The 23,293-nt window shown below is 33.1% G+C and overlaps 2 protein-coding genes across 2 annotated transcripts in view; both read left to right on the top strand.

Annotated features, from left to right (window-relative positions):
* LOC134702070 (uncharacterized) overlaps nucleotides 1-23,293 on the top strand; it is a 252,744-nt gene that overhangs the window by 20,145 nt on the left and 209,306 nt on the right. The window lies entirely within an intron of this gene.
* The window catches only part of LOC134702076 (uncharacterized), a 53,305-nt gene continuing 37,100 nt past the window's right edge, over nucleotides 7,089-23,293 (top strand). The window contains exons 1-3 of the mRNA XM_063563169.1: nucleotides 7,089-7,243; nucleotides 14,182-14,212; nucleotides 17,765-18,076. Of these exons, the coding sequence (XP_063419239.1) occupies nucleotides 7,136-7,243; nucleotides 14,182-14,212; nucleotides 17,765-18,076 (451 nt within the window). The 5' untranslated portion in view covers nucleotides 7,089-7,135. The remainder of the gene's footprint in view (nucleotides 7,244-14,181; nucleotides 14,213-17,764; nucleotides 18,077-23,293) is intronic.

Genomic DNA, 23,293 nt, shown 5'->3' on the forward strand with positions numbered 1-23,293 from the left:
AGATATACCCCGTATGCAGGTGCTGCTGGAATGTTGCTACTTAGAAATGGAAAGTTCACAATTGGAAAGCTGAAATCATCTCTTTTGTCGTAAAGTTTTGTCTTCAACCGACCCTCATTGTCAATTGCTAGATGTAAGTCAAGATATGAAGCTGACTTAACTGTATCTGTAGTATCCTTTATCTCCAATTCGATGGGATAGATGCGTTCCACATAGTCACCAAATTTTGAATTGTTTAGTGAAAGAACGTCATCTATATAGCGGAAAGTAGAGTTAAAGGATATTGCTAACTTCTTATCTTTCTTCCTAAGAAGTTCCTGCATGAAGTCAGCCTCATAATAATAAAGAAACAAGTCAGCAAGTAGAGGGGCACAGTTTGTTCCCATTGGGATGCCAACAGTCTGTTGAAAAACACGTCCTCCGAACGTAACAAATATGTTGTCAATCAAGAAATCAAGCATCTTGATAATATCGGTTTCAGAGAATTTTTTGTTTGAATCAGAGTGATTCTTTACAAAGTAGGATTTATCCCTCCCTAAGACAAGATACTTGTATCTACGTTGGCCATTCTTTTTTATGAAGCAAAGTAATACCAACTCTTTTAATTTGTCTTTAAGTTTGGAATGTGGAATACTTGTGTAAAGAGTAGAGAAGTCAAATGTTTTAATACTGTTACAAGATGAAAGAGAGTTAGATTGTATGTACTCTAAAAGATCTTTGGAATTTTTAAGTATCCACATCTGATTCACGCCACCTCTAGAATAGGCAGTTTCACAATAACTTTGAAGCCCGTCTTTGATTGCTGATAAAATGCATGTTAATAATTTAGAAAGAGGTTTTGTGGAGCACTTGGAAGACCCAGCAATAAACCGCTGTTTGTAAGGACATTTATGTAGTTATGTATCCAATACATTGATGGAAGATCCAGTTCTTCATCTTTGGTTGAAATACCAAAGGAACAAAGAACAGACCTATGATTATCCAATATTTCCTCTTTGGTAAGTGTCGTGAGGGTATATGTTAAGTTTCCAAGTGAATTGTCTATACCTAATTCGTTTATCAAGCAATTAATGTAATGACTTTTACAGACAAAAACGATGTTATTTGGGGCTTTGTCTGCGGGGACAACAACATATTTATCATGGAGGTCGGATAGGTGTTTAGCAACTTTTGGGTCTTTAAAAATTGTCATAGCATGGGCATTGATGGACCCATTCAGTTTCTTAATTCTGATTTGTATTAGGGACCTCACTGCCTTTATCCATTCGGATAGAGTGTCTACGTCTTCTTTCTCGCTCTTAGCCCATTGCCTGGCATAATCCTTGACTGAATTCATCAAAATTTTAATTTTAATCAATTGATGGATTTAGGGTCACGATATTTTGGACCTTTCGATAACACGTTTCGTAGAGAAGTGTTATTAACAATGTTAAGGTCACCGGTAATAACGTGGCCAGCAGGATTATATGTGAATTGGGAACTAGCACAAGTGCAATCAGGAGGTTTAGACTTGAAGTCGTCAATATCGAGATCCTGCAAAACACGTTTGTAATTGAAAATTTTAGTTGCAATAGGTTTGGTATAGGTATAAGAAATTATTGGTACAGACTGGTCTTTAAAATAAGGAGGTATTTTCGATTGAACTAATTTATGATGAAGGATATTGCAAAGGTTGACGCCATCGAGACCCTTGTTGGCAAAGGAAAGATTTAGAAAAGATCTTTTCTCTTTTTCATCTTTTCCAATGCGAACTGGCTTGAAAAGTCTATGACTTGCAATATCCGAAATTATAGCTTGAAGTTTGTATTGGTTTGAATGAGGGTTTGTAACAGTGGATTCCAAACATAAATTGAACAGAGAATGAAGTTTTGAAAGGGGTAATGAATAAAGTTTCGTGCGAATGTGATGAATACCTAACGGTTTTTGTATGAATGGCAGCAAGTCATTAATAGAGACATCATGCAGAGAGGATGATGTATAATGACGATGACCATGACTGCGTCTACGTCGAGGAGTCGAGTTGAAAATATTCATCACATTCACCGAGTTACACGAAGGACTAGATAGAATACCTATACCATCAATTTTGTCATTGCAGCCATACAGTGTTGCAGTTCCCAATTGTCTAATCCAGTAGTCTTCTTTTTGTCTACGGAGAGTCGTTGAAAGATTAGGATTGTTAGAGCTATGGTATATCTTTTCGATAATGCGAACTGTCATAGAAACGATGGAATGATCGGGCTGATTGAAATGCTGGTATAGAATGTCGTTAGCATTGAGGTTAATGTCTGATCTATGACCGCACATCCGTTTGTTTAGCCTTCCTTTCGTTTCACCGACGTATACCAATCCACAAAGGTTGCACTCTAATCCGTAGACGACATTTATTGATTTACAATTCATATCAAATTATATGGGTCATGGGGAAAGTTGTTATAAAATATCAATATGAAAGAGAAGTGGTTTCAAGTTTCATATAAAGGGACCTGAGTGACATGAAATAAAACAAGAACTATCTTTAAAAAAGATATCCGACGTATTTAAATTTGAGTATATGTTTAAAACTATCATTTCGATAACCGTCAGAAGCACAATGGCTTAATGATGCAGGACCTCTTTAATAAATTCTCCATCTAAATGTAACTACAAGAAATTCTTGACTAAGCCTGGTTATATTAAGGCAATAATATATAAGAATATTGTGATGACACCTAAAATTTTTATTTGTCAAATAATCTAGTGCAAATAAAAAGAAACAAATATACATTTACTACTGTTTACATTAAACTTAATTCATGGTTAACAAAGCTAGAAACTATTGGTAGTATAAGTAGTATATTTCTGTTTACATTCACCAAAACCCCGCGGAAATCTCACATGCGTAAGTGCGTTCGTACAACAAAGTTTACATTAAAAATTATATAATTGTCCCGAATAAACAGCTGTCATGGATGCAAAAGGCTATTGGAGAAACAATTATTGTAAGATCTAGTTCAAATATTTATGGATTTTCACTTGCTTTCCATCACGATATAATTTTCGAGACGTTTTTTTCAAACACAACCAAATCACCCACCAAAACAGCATTTTGTCCAATCACAGAAAGAATTTTCGAGCATGCGTAGTCTGTTGCCATAGTGAAGCGTCCTTAAGTTCAAAGTGCACAAACCGAAACTATACCGTCTACGTCGGAAAAATCAAAGGAGTATCCCTATTTGTCTAATCTTCAATGTGAAATAAAACAAGTATAACAATATTGTGTAAATCTACAGAAATAGAATTTGCTTCAAGTAACAGAAGTAACTACATTTGTGTATGTCAATAGTAACTTATTTAATGAGTGTGTGGGTATTAATTAGTCCTATAACATATTACCTCAGGAGCATTATTTACTATTTCTATTTACTGTTCTGATAAAAAAAAAAATTACTATCAATGTGTCATACTTTTCATTCAAAAATTTAAAAAAATGAAAATATTAGTATAAAAACGTTAAAAATTTAATAAGAATGCGAAGTCATATGTTATAGGACTAGTGGGGTATAAGAGCTTATTACAACAGGCTCTTCATAATCATTTGGTTTGAAAGGATACTAGTAGTCTGTATTCTTAATTTAGAAAAATGTAATTGCAAGAAAAAAAAACCACATTACTTAGAATACTTTAGATCATTCAGGTAGTCTTTATTTAGAATGTACAAAAGAAGAGCTAGTAGTCATTGGATATTGTAGATCATGATATAAATAGTCTTGACCTATTTATTAGTACAAAAGAATAACTAGTAATCATTTGATACTGTAGATCATTCAGGTAGTCTTGACCTATTTATTTGTACAAAAAAAACCCAGCCAGTAGTCATTGGATACTGTAGATCATTCAGGTAGTCTTGACCTATCTATTTGTACAAAAAAAAACCAGCCAGTAGTCATTGGATACTGTAGATCATTCAGGTAGTCTTGACCTATTTATTTGTACAAAAAAAAACAGCCAGTAGTTATTGGATACTGTAGATCATTCAGGTAGTCTTGACCTATTTATTTGTACAAAAAAAACCAGCCAGTGGTCATTGGATACTGTAGATCATTCAGGTAGTCTTGACCTATTTATTTATACAAAAAAAGAAAAACAGCCAGTAGTCATTGGATACTGTAGATCATTCAGGTAGTCTTGACCTATTTATTTCTACAAAAAAAACCAGCCAGTAGTCATTGGATACTGTAGATCATTCAGGTAGACTTGACCTATTTATTTGTACAAAAAAAACCAGCCAGTAGTCATTGGATACTGTAGATCATTCAGATAGTCTTGACTTATTTATTTGTACAAAAGAAAACCAGCCAGTAGTCATTGGATACTGTAGATCATTCAGGTAGTCTTGACCTATTTATTTGTACAAAAAAAAACAGCCAGTAGTCATTGGATGCTGTAGATCATTCAGGTAGTCTTGACCTATTTATTTGTACACAAAAAAAACCAGCCAGTAGTCATTGGATACTGTAGATCATTCAGGTAGTCTTGACCTATTTATTTGTACAAAAATAAAACCAGCCAGTAGTCATTGGATATTGTAGATCATTCAGGTAGTCTTGACTCTTAACCTATTCATTTGTATTTAAAAAAAACCAGTCAGTTGTCATCTTCACTTCACACACTCATATACGAATATCAATTATATGCTTACGAGACATGTTGCAATGTTCAACTTATTACGGTATGTGAAAATCAAGACTTGTATAAAAAATATTCCAATATTAGAGGCAGTGGCGTCATTTTTCCTCAGAGCTTTCAGTTCTTTGATTTGCAGAGTTATGGTCCTTGGATTAAGTAACTACACGCAAGAAATAAATGTTCCACTATTGTTTTGTCATACTAAAGGATTTTGATTTGTTATTTGGTTTATAGTTTTACCATTACAAGTTTAAGATCAAGTTTAAATTTTGTTCTGATTTGATGATATTTTGCAGAGTTTTATGATCCTTAGACTTAGAAAAATCACCTAATTAATAAATTTTCTGCACTTTTTTTTAGTGATGTCTGACATCCGTTGTGTTGATTTGATATTTAGTATCTAAAGGGTTTTTTAATATGACAATTTACATATCAAGTTCAAATTTTGTTTTTGGGAACAATGCATTTTTACCGGTAAGGGACTATTTCCATTGTATAGCCATGCAATACTCTCAGAATGATGGATACTATCTATGCTGATCTGTGTCCACACTTGTTCGTTACAAGAAAAGGGGTGCAGTTTCCAGACTATAGCACAACTTCCTTTTACCCTTTTTTAATGTTATATTTCTGTGTGCACAATAATTGTGTATAAAGTGCTCAGGGTCAGGCTTTTTTTTTAATGAATTCAACCTTTCTTTCTTAAGATAGAAATCTGTTTGCAGGATGTCTAAGCATAATTTTTAAAAATATTTTATTGGAAGTTAAGGTTGTACCTAACAATTCAGGGGATTAACTCTGTGAAATCACCTAAACGTTTAAATCACCTTGTATTGTTAATGAAATATTAAGCTTTTTAATTATCAAAATTAGTGTTAGTCAAACTACTATATATCTAACCATTTTTTCCGCAGGAAAGTGAAAAGTTCAAGTTTTTTTAAATTTTTATACTTTTTTCAAAGGATCAAAATAAATATTTTGTAAAAGAATTTATGAAAATTAAACGAGCCAAATTAATTTTAGTCAAGATGTTGGGCAACACCTAAATTGATGTCATTTTGGTATATACATGTATAGTACATATAAATGGTTTGTCAAAGAAACCCTTCTTATTTTTAAGCCTGGGACATTTTATAAGAATCCCTCCTCATGCTGACTTTATGTAGAACATTCTTTTTAATCTGCACGATTTGTACTTTATCAAAATTTTCAGCTCTTAAGGTGGTACCTGTCACTACAGGGAGATAACTTTAAAATCAGCTAAACGTTTTAATTATGTTGCTTTGTTAAGGGAATATTCAGCTTCTCAATGATCAAAATTAGTGTTTGTCAAACTGCTATTTAACCAGTGTGATTTTTCTGATAAAATACTTGGTTCAAAATTTTAGAAATTTTTATATTTTTGTCAGGATCAAAGTAAATACTTTTTCAAAATTTTGTGAAAATTAAACGAGCCAAATTAATTTTAGTGAAAGCGTTGGGTATTCCACCTTAAAAGATTTTTCTATCAATATTAACTTTTTTGTCGCTAAAATTGGTTTCTTTTGCATATTCTTTTAATATTTATTTGGAATAAGTAATTTTAATTAAAAAAAATATATTTTCTTGTCGCTTTAAAGTTTCTTATCGCTTCTTGTCGCTTTTTGACGCTTCATGTCGCTAAAATTCTTTTTGTCGCTAATTAGTGAGACTGCCTAAAAGAAATGCCAGTAATACATTTCAAAAGCAAAAATTGATGCAGATCTTTATAAATAATCTTAATCTAGAAGCAGCAGTGATTATTTGCAGATTATAAAAGACAATTTACCTTCCATTTTCACAATTTTCTCTGGTGTACAAGATGAAATTATGGATACATCAGTCTGACAACTTCTCAGATCCATCTCTCCAAATGGGGAAATATGCGCAATTGTTACTCCATAGGCCGTATTGGTAACGTTTTCTTCTATAGCTCAGCCCATATAATAAACTTGTATATGTATGATGGCTTGTTTCGAAGCTGAGACATTTTCACATCTGTGGTTAAATTTTCGAGGATGAGGTATACAGATATAGGAGGTTCTGAATGGGGTATACAGATATAGAAAAGTGTGAATAGGGTATACAGATATAGAAAAGTGTGAATGGGGTATACAGATTTAGGAGGGTATGGATTGGGTATACAGATATAGGTGGGTGTTGATTGGATATACAGATTTATAATTAAAAATGAAGACACCCAGAATCCAACACCCCTCATGTAGACATTATAAAGGATGCATTTGCCAGTCTTCAAACTGTAAAGAAAATTATGAAGACCAAATGGTGACAGATGGAATTTTTATTCATATGCTTTATAAAGAAAAGTAAAGATAATCTGAATGGTAAGAATGAAAATAAAACGGTAAGCATCTGTAAAAATAAAATAAAACACTGCTACTGGTCTCACTTATTGTAAGATATACGTTACAGAAGCCTTCTCTGTCAGATGAAGGCAATATATATATATGTATCTGTATTTCAGGGTGAAACTCCATACGATCTAGCAGCAAGAGAGAAACTGAGGCAGTATAAAGATGTGATAAAATACTTAAAGGTACATATAGTGATAGATATGGTGTTGAATTACACATGTTTACACCTTAGAATGATTCAAGTAGAAAATAAGTTACAAAATTTAAAGAAATATTTCAAATATTTTGCTTTGAGCATTCCTGATGAAGTTTAATCTAGAAAAGTGCTTCAAACGCATGAAATTATTTTACCTGTTGTTTTTATTTTTTACATCACTTGGTCGATACCTCTGCTGGTAGACTATCAGTCCCTGAGCGTATCACCATCTCATTAGTCAGTACTTCGGTAGTAACAGTAACATGATTTATAACAAACCTTTCCAAAATTGTCCGTTTATAAATTTTGAAATTATAAAGAAACTAAGGTTTCAACTCTCTTAGGCATAGTTGACCTTGGATGGATTTGACTACTTTTTAGGTCCTTTTTAGCTCACCTGGCCCCAAGGCTCAATGAGCTTTTATCACCACTTGGCGTCCGTCGTCCGTCTTGAAAATCTTCTACTCTGAAACTTCTGAGACAAATTTTACCAAACTTGACCACAATTATCATTAGGGTATCTAGTTTAAAAATGTGTCCGATGGCACCGCCTGCCAACCAACATGGCTAACATGGCTAAAAATAGAACAATCTGACTCAGGGAGTAAACATGTTCATCAGGTTTAGATCTATCTTCCTATTAAATTTTCAGACAAATCAGACAACCCGTTGTTGGGTTGTTGTCCTGAATTAGTAAAATTTGAAAGAAAGTTTGCAGTTTTTTTTTTTATTTTGAATATTATATATAATTTTAGATAGAAATAACTGAAAACAGCAATAATGTTCAGCAAAGTAAAATCTACCAATAAGTCAAAATCATCAATTGACATCTTATTAGAGTTATTGTCCTATAAAGTCATTTTCTGCAATTTTTTGTAAACTTTTTTTAAAAATCCTCTGCTTTTAATTTAACTACTAGGCCAAATTAAACCAAACTTGTGCCTCAAATATTATTAGGATATCTAATACTATTTATTATGATTTTAACCTTATTTAAAAAGGTGATTTCCAAAACCACAGTAGATACAGGTGAGCGACACCGGCTCTTGAAAGCCTCTAGTCATATTGCTCTCCAACTGTCTTGGTTCTTGTACATTCTGAACTCAGATTTCAAAATATTTGGCTTTGAACATTCCTGATGAAGGTAAATCCAGAAAAGCTCTTCAGGTGCATGCAAATATTTAACATGTTGTTTTCTTTTTTATGCCCCCATGCACGTAGGTGCATTATGTTTTTCGGTCTGTGCATCTGTTCGTCCGTTCATCCATCCCTTCGTCCGTTCGTCCGTCCATCTGTCCCACTTCAGGTTAAAGTTTTAGGTCAGGTAGTTTTTGATGAAGTTGAAGTCCAGTCAACTTGAAACTTAGTACACATGTTTCCTATGATATGATCTTTCTAATTTTAATGACAAATTAGAGTTTTGACCCTAATTTCACAGTCCACTGAACATAGAAAATGATAGTGAGAGTGGGGCATTTGTGTACTATGGAAACAATCTTGTTTCTAAGAGATTAAATGCTGCAAAACCAAGATACTTCAGGAGAGACAAACATCAAATATTTGAGGTGCTATATTCCAAGCTTTACTGGCATTTAACTAAGCTTAGCCGTCATTTTTTGAGTTCAGGAATTTATTGTTATGTGATTTCTTCAATAAACAACTAAATTAGCAGATGTCTTCTATTTCATTCAAGAGTGAAAGAGACTAGAGCGAGATTTTTAAATTTCGATTGATGAGATTCTTACACTGACAGTATTTTGATAATTAAATGCTTTGATAATTAGGGCCCGCCTTTAGGCGAGTCGCCCTATAGTGATCAGTCTGTCCGTCCGTCCGTCCGTAACACTTTAACTTTGTGTCCGCTCCATATCTGGAGAACCATTATGATTTCATACTTTATACTTTACATGTTTATTAACCACCACCAGAGGGCGTGTCATGATGTATGTACAACTTCCTAGGTAAAAGGTCAAGGTAAAAAAACTTTGGTTTCAGTTGACAACCCTGTGTCCTGTGGTGAAGATCGTGTCCGCTCTATATCTTGAGAACCGTTATGATTTCAAAGTTTATACTTGACATCCATTTTAACCAACACCAGAGGGTGTGTCATGATGTTTGTACAACTTCCTAGGTCAAAGGTCAAGGTCAAAAACTTTGGTTTCAGTTGACAACCCCGTGTCCTGTGGTGAAGATCGTGTCCGCTCCATATCTAGATAACCGTTATGATTTCAAAGTTTATACTTGACATCCATTTTAACCACCACAAGAGGGCGTGTCATGATGTATGTACAACTTCGTAGGTCAAAGGTCAAGGTAAAAAAAACTTTGGTTTCAGTTGACAACCCCGTGTCTTGTGGTGAAGATCGTGTCCGCTCTATATCTTGAGAACCGTTATGATTTCAAATATTATACTTGACATCCATTTTAACCAACACCAGAGGGTGTGTCATGATGTATGTTTAACTTCCTAGGTCAAAGGTCTGTCTGTCTGTAGGTCTGTCCATCGCTAACAAATTTGATCCACACTATATTTTGAGAGGACAGCTGTTATTATTTCATACTTTATACCTGACAAACATTTTCAACTTAACATTTATATTAACCAACACCAGAGAATGTGTCATAATGTATGCATCTTAGGTCAAAGGTCAGTCCGTCGGTCTGTTCATCGGTTCTTTGTTCATAACAAATTGTGTCCACTCTACCTCTCGAGAACCGTTAATATTTCATACTTTATACTTGGTGGGTCATAATATATTGAAGGCATAATTCTAAAAATATGTGACAAATATCAATTGGGCAGCACCTTAAAACATATTGTTCAAACATCAATCCATATATCCAGTAGTCAACAATGAGTTCACATCATGCAGTCATATCACTATTATACTATGAAAGTAAGTTGAGAATATTTATCAGTTTTAACTTAAAATCTTAGAATAAAATCACACATGAGACTATGTAATAACTTCAAATAATGCTTCATATCAGATTATCCATACAACTTATTTACCTCCGTTATTGACAGCGGGGCCCACAGAGATGGCTCCCATCTCAATGGTATCTAGTTTTGTATTAAAATGCATGAAAATGGAGATAACTGTACTGTATTTTTAGCTTGGCCTACATGAAACTTTGTCCTACTTTATCAAATATCCTTTTATCTAGTTAATTTCTGTTTTACCTAGTTTATTTCTGTTTTACCCAGTTAATTTCTGTATCACAAGCCTTCTAACACTCAGGTTGTAAGTTTGAGTCCCTCATATGGCAGGTCCTTGGACTTCTCAAAATTCACTCAAGTTATAGTTTGTCACATTTTTTTTCGTCATGCTTGAAGGTATTGATTTAATATTTGGTAGATAGTTTATCATGAAAAATTACAGATCAAATTCAGATTTTGTTCCGGGCTGATAATTTTGTTCAAAGTTTTGGTCCTTAAAATTCACTCAAATAATCAGATTTTCGAGGATTTTTTTTTTATTATGCTTCAAGATATTGATTTGATATTTGGTATATAGTTTTACAATGACAAGTTGCAAATCAAGATTGCATTTTTGTTCAGTTCAGATGATTATTTTGAAGAGTTATGTTCCTTGGATTTGAAACATTCACGCATAATAAGTTTTACACATTTTTTCTGTCATGTTTGAAGATGTTGATTTGATATTTGTTAGATACATTATTAAGTTTACAACATGATAGTTATAGATCAAGTTAACATTTTGTTCCAGTGCAATGAATTTTTAACCTGTAGGGGACTGTGTTTTGCTATGCAATACTCTCAAAATGCTTATTTTCATTTTTATACGCCCATTTACGGGACGTATTATGGTAAACTGTTAACCGTCTGTCCATTCGTCTGTCCATCCGTCCGTCATCAACATGTCGACCATTTACTCAAAAACGCTTGAACCATTATGCATGAAACTTTGATGAATTGTTTATATCTATTGACTTGAGCTTCCTCTTGTTTTTTTATAAATTTCAGATTTACCGTTTCCGAGTTTTGGGGTTTTATTCATAAAAACAGTGGGGATTTTCCTGTTTTTGGACAATAACTCAAAAACACACCAATTTGCAAGAAACTTTTGTAAATTGTTTGTTTCTATGGACATGAGCACCCGTTTGATTTTTATAAATTTTAGACTATAGGTTTCCGATTTATGGGGTTTTAGTCATTACAAAAAGGGGGATTTTCGGGCAATAACTCAAAAATGCTGAAAGCATTTTTTATGAAACTTTGGTAAATTGATTATATCTATTGTTGTAAACTCCGATTTGATTTTTATAAATTTAAGATTTTACATTTCCGAGTTATAAGATTTTATTCATAAAAAAGGGTGATTTTCAAGTTTTTGGACAATATCCTTAAAGTGCTTAGAGCAGTTTTTATTTAACTTTGATGACTGATTTATATCTATTAAGATAACCTCCCTTTAGTTTTTTTTATTAATTTCTGATATAACAAATTAAGTGTTGGTAAAAATGCCAAGGCAAACGATACAAGTTTCCACTTTATGTTAGCTTACCTGGCCAATGGCCCAAGTGAGCTTTTCTCATCACTTGGCATCCGTCGTCCCTGCTTGCCAAACAACATGCCTGACATGGCTAAAAATAGAACATGAGGGTCAAATGCAGTTTGTGGCTTATATCTCTGAAACTAAGGCATTTAGAGCAAATATGACAATAATATTTAAGGATAATAGATAGAGATAAATTGTGAATAGCAATAATGTTCAGCAAAGTAAGATCTACAAATAAGTCAGACATGACCAAAATTGTCAATTGACCCCTTAAGGAGTTATTGCCCTTTAAAGTAATTTTTTAACATTTTTTTGTAAATTTTTGCAATCTTTTACAAAAAAATCTTCTACTTGAACTACTACATTTCAGGGGCATTACTTAAACAAGTAACAATTAAAATTACCTATACAAGTAATGTTGAAAACGAGGCTTATTTAAATATAACTTATATAAGTTATTTTTCTGAATGTTATTTTTATCGGTGTCCAAGAATACAGATTTTACTAGCTTTTAATAATTTTCACAGTTATCTGGTTATTTTTCCGTTGATATATAAAAACTAATTCTTCAGAAACACTAATTAACTTTCCGACGCACTTATCTTTCATACGGACGCTTCTGGGTCAAAGATTGGTCTCTTAGGACTATTAAATTATCATTTTCCTCTAAAATCTTGAAGGTAGACTGATATAAATAGATAGATACTTGTGAATTATTTAAGACCTGAAGTTATTTACAATTTGTAACCTAAATCAATTACATATGTGCCTTAGATAAGTGTAATTGCTATTTTTTTTCAAAAATGTCTAAAATGACTTATTCAAGTAATATTTTTGTCATTATTTTCAAAGTAACCCTTTATCTCTATACTCCTCTCAAATCTGATAAATTCTTTATTTTATGATATAAAGTGTTGTTTAAAATCATGAAAACTACATTAAGTCTATGTTTCTATTGAAAATTAAAATAACTCTATTAAGTAATTTTACTATTTTTAAAATAAAAAAATACTTGTATAAGTAATTAAAAAAAATTACTTGTTTAAGTAACGCCCCTGACTGTACTAAGACAAATTTTAAAAAAAATAAAAAATGTGTCCGTTGACCCCCCACCCCCTCCCCCCCCTTTTTCCAACCAACATGGCCGACATGGCTAAAAATAGTACATAGGGGTAAAATGCATTTTTTTGCTTATATCACTGAAACTAAAGCATTAAGAGCAAATCTGACAATAAGCAAAAATGTTAATCCGGTTAATATCTATCGGCCCTGAAATTTTCAGACGAATCAGACAACCCGTTGTTGGGTTGCTGCCCCATTTTTAGGAAATTTTCATTTGCAGTTTTTGGTTGTTATCTTAAATATTATTATAGATAGAGATAAACTGTAAACAACAATAATGTTTAGAAAATTACGATCTACAAATAAGACAATATGACCAAAATTGTCAATTGACCCCTTAAGTAGTTATTGCCCTATATAGTCAATTTTTCAATAAATTTTGTAATCTTTTACAAAAATCTTCTCCACTTAATCTACTGGGCCAAATAGCATATAACTTATCCACAATTTTCAATATGGTATCGATTTTGATTGAAAAATGTATCGGATTACCCTGCCATCCAACCAACATGGCTGCCATGGCTAAAAATAGAACATCTAAAGTAGTTTACTATAGAAGAGAGGCGAAAGATAACAGAGGGACAGTCAAACTCATAGATTGAAAATAAACGGACAACACCATGGCTAAAAATAGTACATAGGGGTAAAATGCAGTCTATAGGAAAATTGTAAAAAAAGAATTTCAAATGGTCACTACTTAAATACTAATTGAAATAATGATAAGGGGTCTTCAGTAACTATTGTATGACTACAATGGGATGACCTGTTTTTATTTAACTACTGGGCCAAATTAAACCAAATTTGGCATCAATCATTATTAGGGTAACTTATACTATTTGTTATGATTTAAACCTTATTTTACATGATTTCCAAAACCACTGTAGATATAGGTGAGCGACACAGGCTCTTGGTTGCCTGTAGTTGTTAAAACTATAAAACTTGGTCAAGCCAAAATGATCAGCAGGACAGGTTTTGGACCACAGATTCCACTAAACACAAATATTATATTCTTGTTGCATTGTATATTTTTGACAAAACATACCTGCAAGGGTATTTTACAAATGCAAAAATAACCTGTACACTTTAAACTATATCTCTCTGTTTATTCTGGGCCACATATTTTCCTAAAAAATTGTGAGAATTTGTTCAATATATTTTATATAATGTGAAACATTTGTATTATATGTTATTTTTTGGAAGTTTATATTTTAGAAATTTAATAGTTTTACAAGTGACATGAATGAAGATATATTTACAATGCATATTCCTCCTTTTGTAGACAGGTGTGATGGCTAGACTCGAGATTGAAGGTAATTTTCTATAACTTTATTTCATTATTAGTTTAAAGGCATTATATGTAATATCTTCGCTCTAGGAATTGTAGAATAACAAGATATTTTCTGTATGAAGTCATGGAATTAAATTCAATGTATTGATGAGATTAATCACTATAATAAATAATAACAAACTAGTATAGTGTGCTATATCATTATCAGTTTTCACATATAAGAAAAACATGACATAGCTAGTATCATCATGGTCTTCTGTAGGATGCTGTAGTACATGTTTATCCATACTCTGCAACCGCAATCAATATTCTACTATTCTAGAAATATTTCCCCAAGAAAAAAAGTAGCCATTGTATAGATGACATTTCGACACAATAGCTGTTAGAAACCATTAATTTTTGTCTCATTTGCAACAAAAGTTCTTTTATGTGAGACATAGGGATTACAATCCAGTCATGGGATCAGTGAACAAGGTTTTCCTTGTCATGTCAATATCTCAGATACTATAAACAGTAGGTCGACTATATTTGTTGTATAGAATGATTGTACGGTGAACATGTCTGTCTGGCAGTTTGCAGCTGACCTTCTCTTCGGTTTAATGGCTTATTGGTCAATGTTGAGTTCTTGTGTTTAATTCGTTTCTGGGAACTTGTAAGCAATAGGTCAACTATACTTTGTGTTTGGGATGATTGTAAGGGGTACAAGTCTGTCTGGCAGGATTCCTCTGGCATTGACAACATTTTCATGGTTCAACAAATATATAAACCAATTGGTTGACAACTTATAGGAGTAATTACCCTTAATGACGATTTTCTGCTAACATTTGAATTTTTCTTATTTCAATTTTTGTTTCTAATTTATTTTTCTGTCTGTTGTGGCAGTTTTTTTGTTGTTGTTGTTTATGTTTGTTTTTGCTGTGGTTTTTATTCAGTTGTGTACCCTTTTTTGTGCCTCTAGGCTGTTTATAGGTAAATTCTGATTTCCCCCGTGCTTGTTGGGCTTTCGCAACTTTGTTCTCAATAAAACCTTAGTCAAGCATTAAGACTTATTTACTTATACCACTGTTTCCCTTTATCAATCGTGGTTTCTGGCTCATCTTGCTAAAACTTCTATATTATTCTATTTCTTTTTTGAGCCCAATTCAAGAAAGTTGTCGGTTTATCACTATTCAGTGATGTTTTGGTAAATGTGTTGGTATCATTAAATAGATAGTGCATACTCATGCGCTTTCTTTGGATTATATGAATATGGGCAAGTCTTAAAAGATGTTTTTGTCTGACCAATAAAAATTCAATTTCTATATAAAAATAATAATATCTTAATAATAAAATTGAGAAAGGAAATGGGGAATGTGTCAAAGCAACAACAACCCGACCATAGAGCAGACAACAGTCGAAGGCCACCAATGGGTCTTCAATGTAGCCAGAATTCCTGCACCCGTAGGTGTCCTTCAGCTGGCCCCTAAAAATATGTAAACTAGTACAGTGATAATGGACGTCATACTAAACTCCGAATTATACACAAGAAACTAAAATTGAAAATCATACAAGACTAACAAAGGCCAGAGGCTCCTGACTTGGGACAGGCGCAAAATTGTGGCGGGGTTAAACATGTTTATGAGATCTCAACCCTCCCCCTATACCTCTAAGTGAATCAATATTAAAGCCAAAATATGCAATCTTTAATGATCTGACAACAGTATTGTAACTATATCCCTTCTTAATAGGTTTGTTTAAAGGTGTTGTAAGCTTTTGAGGTAAATACTGACATTTTTGTGCTTTGTAAAGAATATTACCATAAAAGATTGGATGTGAAATACCTGAACGTATAAGATGTCTGCATGTTGAGTTATATTTACGAATTATTTCCTTATACCGGTGATAAAATTTAGTAAATGTTTTGACCAGTTTATGATATCGAAAACCCTGGTGTAATAATTTTTCAGTAATACATAAATTTCTCTCTCTAAAATCTAATACGTTGTTACATGAATGTTAACAAATGGCTAAGATTAGCATCAAAATATATGTCATTCGTCTTTTATGTACAAAATGTACTACATATATATATGTTCTTGAAAAAATTGTTATCTTAATATTTTGTGAAAATCGTAGATACTGCGTCTTTAAATCAATTATGTTTATGTGTGTAACGGCCTTATGATATACAAAGGATATCAAAACTTATTGTTATCCATTCATTTGATTTGTTTGAACTTTTGATTTTGCCATTTGATTAAGGACTTTCCGTTTTGAATTTTCCTGATGGGACAGTATTTATAAAATTAATGTACATTGACTTCAATGTCATTTGATCTTTGATTGAAATTTGCAATCATACCACATGTTCTTATCTTTATATTGATCCAAGGTTAGTTAAGATAATGCATGACATGTGAAATATTGCCTTAAATTTAACAGTTAAGCACATCACTCTAAAGAAAAAAAATCATACATAACAATTTTCCAAATTAAGAGGGAGTTTACTTCACATGTACTTCAATTAATCCCATCAACAGCCGAAACTAATCCTAGCTAAAGTAAAAGAACGAAACCAATGTCGGGACGTATGTACGCACGGACAGACAGACATACGTACAAGATTTAACCTAATGCCCCCTCCGCTACAGCAGTTGCATAACAACTATTCTTCTTTGCTTTTAAATTTTCAAGTGTGCTATGATTTTGCGTCTTGAATTGATACCCCATATATTATCTATAAGAAATTATCATAATAAAGCCTTACCAGAAGTATTTGTCCTTTGTAATCATATTGAAATTGGTGAAAAAATTTAACAGAATATTGAAGACATTAAATCAGACTCAGAAAAGCATTAGTTAAGAAACAAAAGAAGCTAAAAATATTGGTAAGTTATGGAGCTCCTTTTTTGGGATATTTGATTTTTTTTTAAATGGGAGATAAATGCTGACTTAAACTTTTACCTTATATTTAGCATTGGCATTATTTGGGTCTCAAATTGTAAGAAAAAAGTCTAGAATCTTCTTACATTTTGGTAATGACCTTTTTATGAGCTTTTGAAGTCTTCTATGAATAGAAAAGTGAGTGATATGGGCCAAAATATTTTAAAGTGGTTCATATGAAAAAACCCAAGGAGTCAGAACATCTGACACAAAATCATAAACCTGACCTGACTACATCCTTAAGTAAAGCATATACTGTGGATTCATTTATTTTCGTGGGTACCAATTTTCGTGGATTGAGGAAAACTTGTATTTTCTTAGATAATTTATTCCATGGTTTTTCAAAAATCTGCATATAATTAAACAGCAAATTTGTAATTCGTTGAACATTTAAATTCGTGGTTTCCCTGTACCCATGAATTCCACAAAAAAATGGTATCCAAGGAATGATAATGAATCCATGGTATGTCAAGATATATATGATGGATAAATTGACAGTGAATCACTGCACACAATTACCTGTGAATAAGATATCGTAGGCGGCTTTATGTTTGTTCCTTTGACATATATTTCATATTTCCATACAGTGATAACAGATTATGTCAGATAAACAAAAGAATAAAGAAAATAGGTCTTTCAAATATCTTTGTAGATAATAAAGTTCCAACTGAAATCAAATTAATGGCTGACAAAAGATCTGTACCTTTGTACCTCAAATTACTTGAGTCAGGCTCTGAGAAAAAGAGAGACATACGTTTAGTAATAGTTGGGAAGAAAGGTGCGGGTAAGACCTCATTGGTTAAAAGATTATTCAACGAAGGAAAGAAAGGTTCTGGACTAACATCATTTTTTAAAAGATGGTTTGGAGGAAGTAGTGCAGATGTTACAAGCACAAATGGAATAGAAATTCATAGGATAAAATGCAAAACAAAATCTGGTGATAGCATTTGGAATGGATTAGAAGGTATGTATGGTGTTCTAAACAGTTTAACTTTACTGTTTTCCTTTCTCTACAACAAACAGGTAGTTTAAGTCTATGAATTAACCATTACATCATTTTTAGGCAGTTAAGCTGCCTTATACGAGCACCCTAGATTTGTGTTCTACCCAATAAATGCTGAAATACGTGCCATTGTTATTATCTAGCTGGCTATTACGTTATTTATAACTAATTGGACACTTTTTTCATACTTTTAATTCTGGATTACAAAAAATATGACCAGAAAAACCTTAAATGATTGGCGAACCACCCAAAAGTTTTGAAGTTGCACATAGGAAGTAGTGCTCAATAGATATCCTTATGTAGTTTATTTTCCCCTGTGCCTTTGGCTAAGATGTCAAAGAACAATTGTATGAAATATTAAATCGCCGAAAATCTCTAAAGACAAGTCGTTTATATTTCCCAAAATGGCAAAAGTCGTAGTAATATTGTTTGTTGTCAATACGTACTAAATACGTCAGTAGTCTATTAATAATAATATAAGTTGGCGGCAATTTCAAATTCGAAGACGAAATTTACATACCTTTTAAAATTGGAGAATTCTGATGATAGAAAGGTAATTATTGTTAATCATGATACTCTTTTTATTTGAGATGAGTGTTAATAAATTGTGTATTCACATTTGAATTTCATTCTTTTATATTACTTCGTTTTTCACATATAAATGACCTTGTCAAGTAATGCACCAACATATGGATGGTACGTGTTTACAATAGAATAAAACCAGAAATCTAGAAGGTCTCAGTAATTATCGACAAGAAGATTGTAGAGACAATAAGCGACAAGTAGAAAAAAACTTAGGACACTTAGCGACAGTAACAACGAATTTGAGACAAAAAGATAAATTTAGAGACAAGAAAGTTTATACACTATTAGAATAATAAATTTATAGAAAAGGGATTAATTACAGTTGATTATTTTCTGTTTTGTGAAGTTTAAAATTATGTTACATTTAGTAGCCCTAACGTTTAACGTTTCTTGACGCTTCTTGTCCGTAATTAGTGAGACCTTGTAAATATGTCAAATTTACCGAGAATGACAGTAGTATGTGATATATATGGATTTTAGACTCAGAAAGATCGTGTGATAATAGAAAGTCACATGAAAATGTAGAAAACCCATTCATATATCACTGTATACAGGTATGGATGTCTGAAAAATGTATAAATTAAAGAAAATCAAAAAAGAGCAAATTTGAATTGGGAAATACATGCGGATAAAAGAATTCGGTCAACACCACCTTGATCATGACATGAAGCCAGTGTCCTACTCTCAGGCCCTTGTTTATATCCATGGGAAGAGTTAGGAGCTCAAAATATACGTTGATAGTGTGTCTTCCATGCATAGACACTGAAAAGTTAGGATTACTCACCAAGTTGTCTCACGAAGTTGTCTTCGTCTGTAGGGCGCCCTGCTCGAACTCCATGCAAATCAAGAATAATAATTCCCGCCACTTGCGGGTCCGACTGAAAACCAAACTACGGAACATGCTAATAAACGGAACTTAACAAACTCCCCTTCTTTCTTTTGAAGGAACTAACTGTTCAATAATGTTGTCATTAATTGGTAGATGTTCAATTCCTTTGAACTCATTAATATAATCCACATAGTCTATGTACACTATTTACAAATCTGGCTTTAGAAAGTTACTCATCCAAACACCTAGCTGTTCCCTAAGACACCATCTTGAGTGCCCTGAGCAGGTTATGGCATGAAGCTCCTTTTTATCTCACCTGGCCCAAAGGGCCAAGTGAGCTTTTCTCATCACTTTGCGTCCGCTGTCCGTCGTCGTCGTCCGACGTTAGCTTTTACAAAAATCTTCTCCTCTGAAACTACTTGGCCAAATTGAACCAAACTTGGCCACAATCATCATTGGGGTATCTAGTTTTAAAAATGTGTGGCGTGATCCGTTCAACCAACAAAGATAGCCGCCACGGCTAAAAATAGAACATAGGGGTAAAATGCAGTTTTTGGCTTATAACTCAAAAACCAAAGCATTTAATTGTAAGCAGCAAGAATGTTCAGTAAAGTAAGATGTACTAACACATCGCCATCACCAAAACACAATTTTGTCATGAATCCATCTGCTTCTTTTGTTTAATATTCACATATACCAAGGTGAGCAACACAGGCTCTTTAGAGCCTCTAGTTTAGTCAAGCAATCAGCAAGTCGATGTTTTGTTTCAATCCATTTGATCGATTCTATTTAGTGCATTTAATTAATTCTCGAATGCTGCTAATTTCAAGCCTAAGTCTTTTTTTCGGAAACTTGTTTTGTTGATTTAATGGCATCCCACAATGAATGACAGTCCGTTAAGCAAGTTATTGGCAATTGAGTTGGATTAGCTTTACCATACATAAGCTCTGTATACAGTGAAGCTATAAAAATACCACTGTCAATAGCATCAGCCATAGCCAGGGTTTATGCTGCTAGTGTGCTACTTGCCACTCTTCTTATTCTTTTTGATTGCCAAGTTATAGGCGAGAAAAGTCCATTTTCACCAACAAGCACAATGAAATGTCCTCCTTGTGTGCCTCCGTCAGATAAATTACCAAGGGAAGAATCACTAAATACTACAAGTTTAATTGCATTATCATTTCCAAGTTTTTTGAATTTCAAAGTGACAGTTTCAGATTTAAGATTCTTGATTATTTTGTTTGCTTCATTTAAAGTTTGTATGTTTGCATCAAATATCACATCTGGTCGACTTTGTCTTGCAATCCAAAGTATTTGTCCAATTTTAGATTGTAAAAGTTCTCGTTCTTCTTTGGTAAGAAGTTCTTCTTTGACTCCCATACGACTTTTTTCAATAGGAATAAACTTGAGACTATTCTGATAAGTGTTTTGTCTTAAATGCAAGTCATTTTCATGTTTTGATAGTTCTATTCCAACATATGGGAATGACCCATTTTCCTCTTATTCTTCCTTTCCAACACGAAATGTTGATCTTATACTATTTATAACTTTCTCTTCAAATTATTTTGATCCGCCCCATAAAAAGTCATCAACATGACAAGTAAGTACACCTTCTAGGCTGCCTTTATTATTTTTCCAGTAAAATACATCTGGGGCAACCTTGGATACACTTACTTTACATTGTTCAAGAACTTCTTTTACTCTATTATACCAACTAAGAGAGGCATCCGACAGACCATAGACACATTTGTGAAGTCTCCAGATAATATCTGTGAACTGAGCTTCTATTGGTGGTTTGACATAAATCTTTCTTTCTATTTCAGCTCCTTATAAAAAAGCAGTTTTAATGTCCATTGTTCGTGTTTCCCAACTTCTTTGAGCTAGAATAGCTAGAACTAATCTTAGGGAATCTGTTCCACAAGTGGGTGAATCTTTCGGTATATCATCTCTCTTGAATTCTTCAAATCCTCTGGCAACTAATCTTGCCTTATGTATTTTTCCTTCTGAGGTGTCCTTCAAACTACATATCCATCTCGTAGAAATACACTTTTGACCAGTATCTGTGCATTCTTCATAAACACTGTTGTTTTTCCATGAATTTAGTTTCTTTTTGTTTAGCTTCCCTGAAAGATACATCTTCAAAAATCATAACACTATCGTCGTCAGATCTAGGATCTGGAGCAACATTTTCCAATTCCTCCAATTTACTCAAATAAACTGAAATTTCTGCTCCTTTCAGTGTGTTAGGTTCCAAGTATTGCAAGTTAAACCAGTTCTTATTACTACCCGTCACCTTTCCCGCACGTCCAGTGACCTTTGCAACACACTGTTCACCACTTTCAGCATTTCTTTATTTCACCGTTTGTCCTATTTTCATGTCTGCAAGTTTAGGTCGTTCTGTTTCTGCTATTGCATTTTCAACTTGTTCTTCATTATTTGCATTTTCGATTTGTTCTTCATTATTTGCATTTTTACTTGTTCTTCAATATTTGCATTTTCGGCTTGTCCTTCATTATTATCAATTTCAACTGTTTCAACATTACTATCACTATCGTTAAACGGTTTTCATTATCAGTGTCACTGTCACAATAACTTACAGATCTGTTTTCATGAATAGGCATTGCCTTAGATATAATCCTCTTTGCTTCTTTTTCTTTTTCAGAATTATTAGTATTTTTGTTTTGTTCTGTTTCAGGTATTGTTTATACCTTAGTTAATCTGCACTGATGCACTCTTACAAGCATCCAACCATGTCTTACAAAAACAACAGCTCCATCCTGTCCAATCACAACGCCAGGCCCTTTCCACTCTTTGTTATCTGGTCTTTTATAGTAAACTTTATCACCTGTCTGGTAGGAAATACCACTTGAACGAGTTTGTTTTCTCAATGCTCTGCGAATTCTTTCAGAACATTCACTTCTGGTGAAAGCTGTTCTAGCTGAGTGCAAGGTCTCAATATGTTTTCCAACAATTTCACTCATAAAGCCAGTACAGTACCAGCCTTCTTCAATGATGCCTTACTGAGTAACAAAGGGATATATATCAGCTTTTACAATTTCAGTTTCAATTTTGCAATTGATACTTCCTATCTGAGCAGGTATAGTGGCATGCATAAAAGAGTTAACTACTTTTCCATCACCAAACTTAAACGCTCTACTACTTGTCACTGTAGTATTGTCCCCAGTTCTCTCTAAAAGCTGTTTAAACCAATTTTCTCCACACACAGTACGAGTACATGCAGTTTCTATGATTGCTGAACATGCTGATTCAAGTACAAATATTTCATTGACGGGTGGCTGCTCTTTTGTGAAAAGCGTTATATTGCAATTCTCTACAATTTCACTTTCAGACTCAACAAATTAAAATTAACAGAATTCACTTTGACAGGACAGTCCTTGGCCCAATGAAAAACACTCTGGCAGATAGCACATTTTGTTCTTTTTTCAAACTTGTTTAAAGTATAAGTGCCTTTTTCTTTTGATTTACTCCCTTTATTTTGTTGTGTATAATATACTGGTTCTTGTTTAATTGTATTACTTGGAACAATACTAGTATTTTCTGAAGGTCCAGACATTCGTTCACCAAATATACGTTGCAATGCTGACTTCATAGAGGTATATTTTACATCACTAGATGCTGTTAAGGCTAGTTGTTTGTCTGTGGAAGACATTATCTACTAGTTTAAAAGCAAGAACAGCTTCTGGGAGTGTCATATCATATTTTTTAGATTTGCTATATCTTTTGTCGAATTCAATAATGTAGTC

Source organism: Mytilus trossulus, unplaced genomic scaffold (assembly GCF_036588685.1).
Source record: "Mytilus trossulus isolate FHL-02 unplaced genomic scaffold, PNRI_Mtr1.1.1.hap1 h1tg000396l__unscaffolded, whole genome shotgun sequence".
NCBI classification, from domain to species: domain Eukaryota; kingdom Metazoa; phylum Mollusca; class Bivalvia; order Mytilida; family Mytilidae; genus Mytilus; species Mytilus trossulus.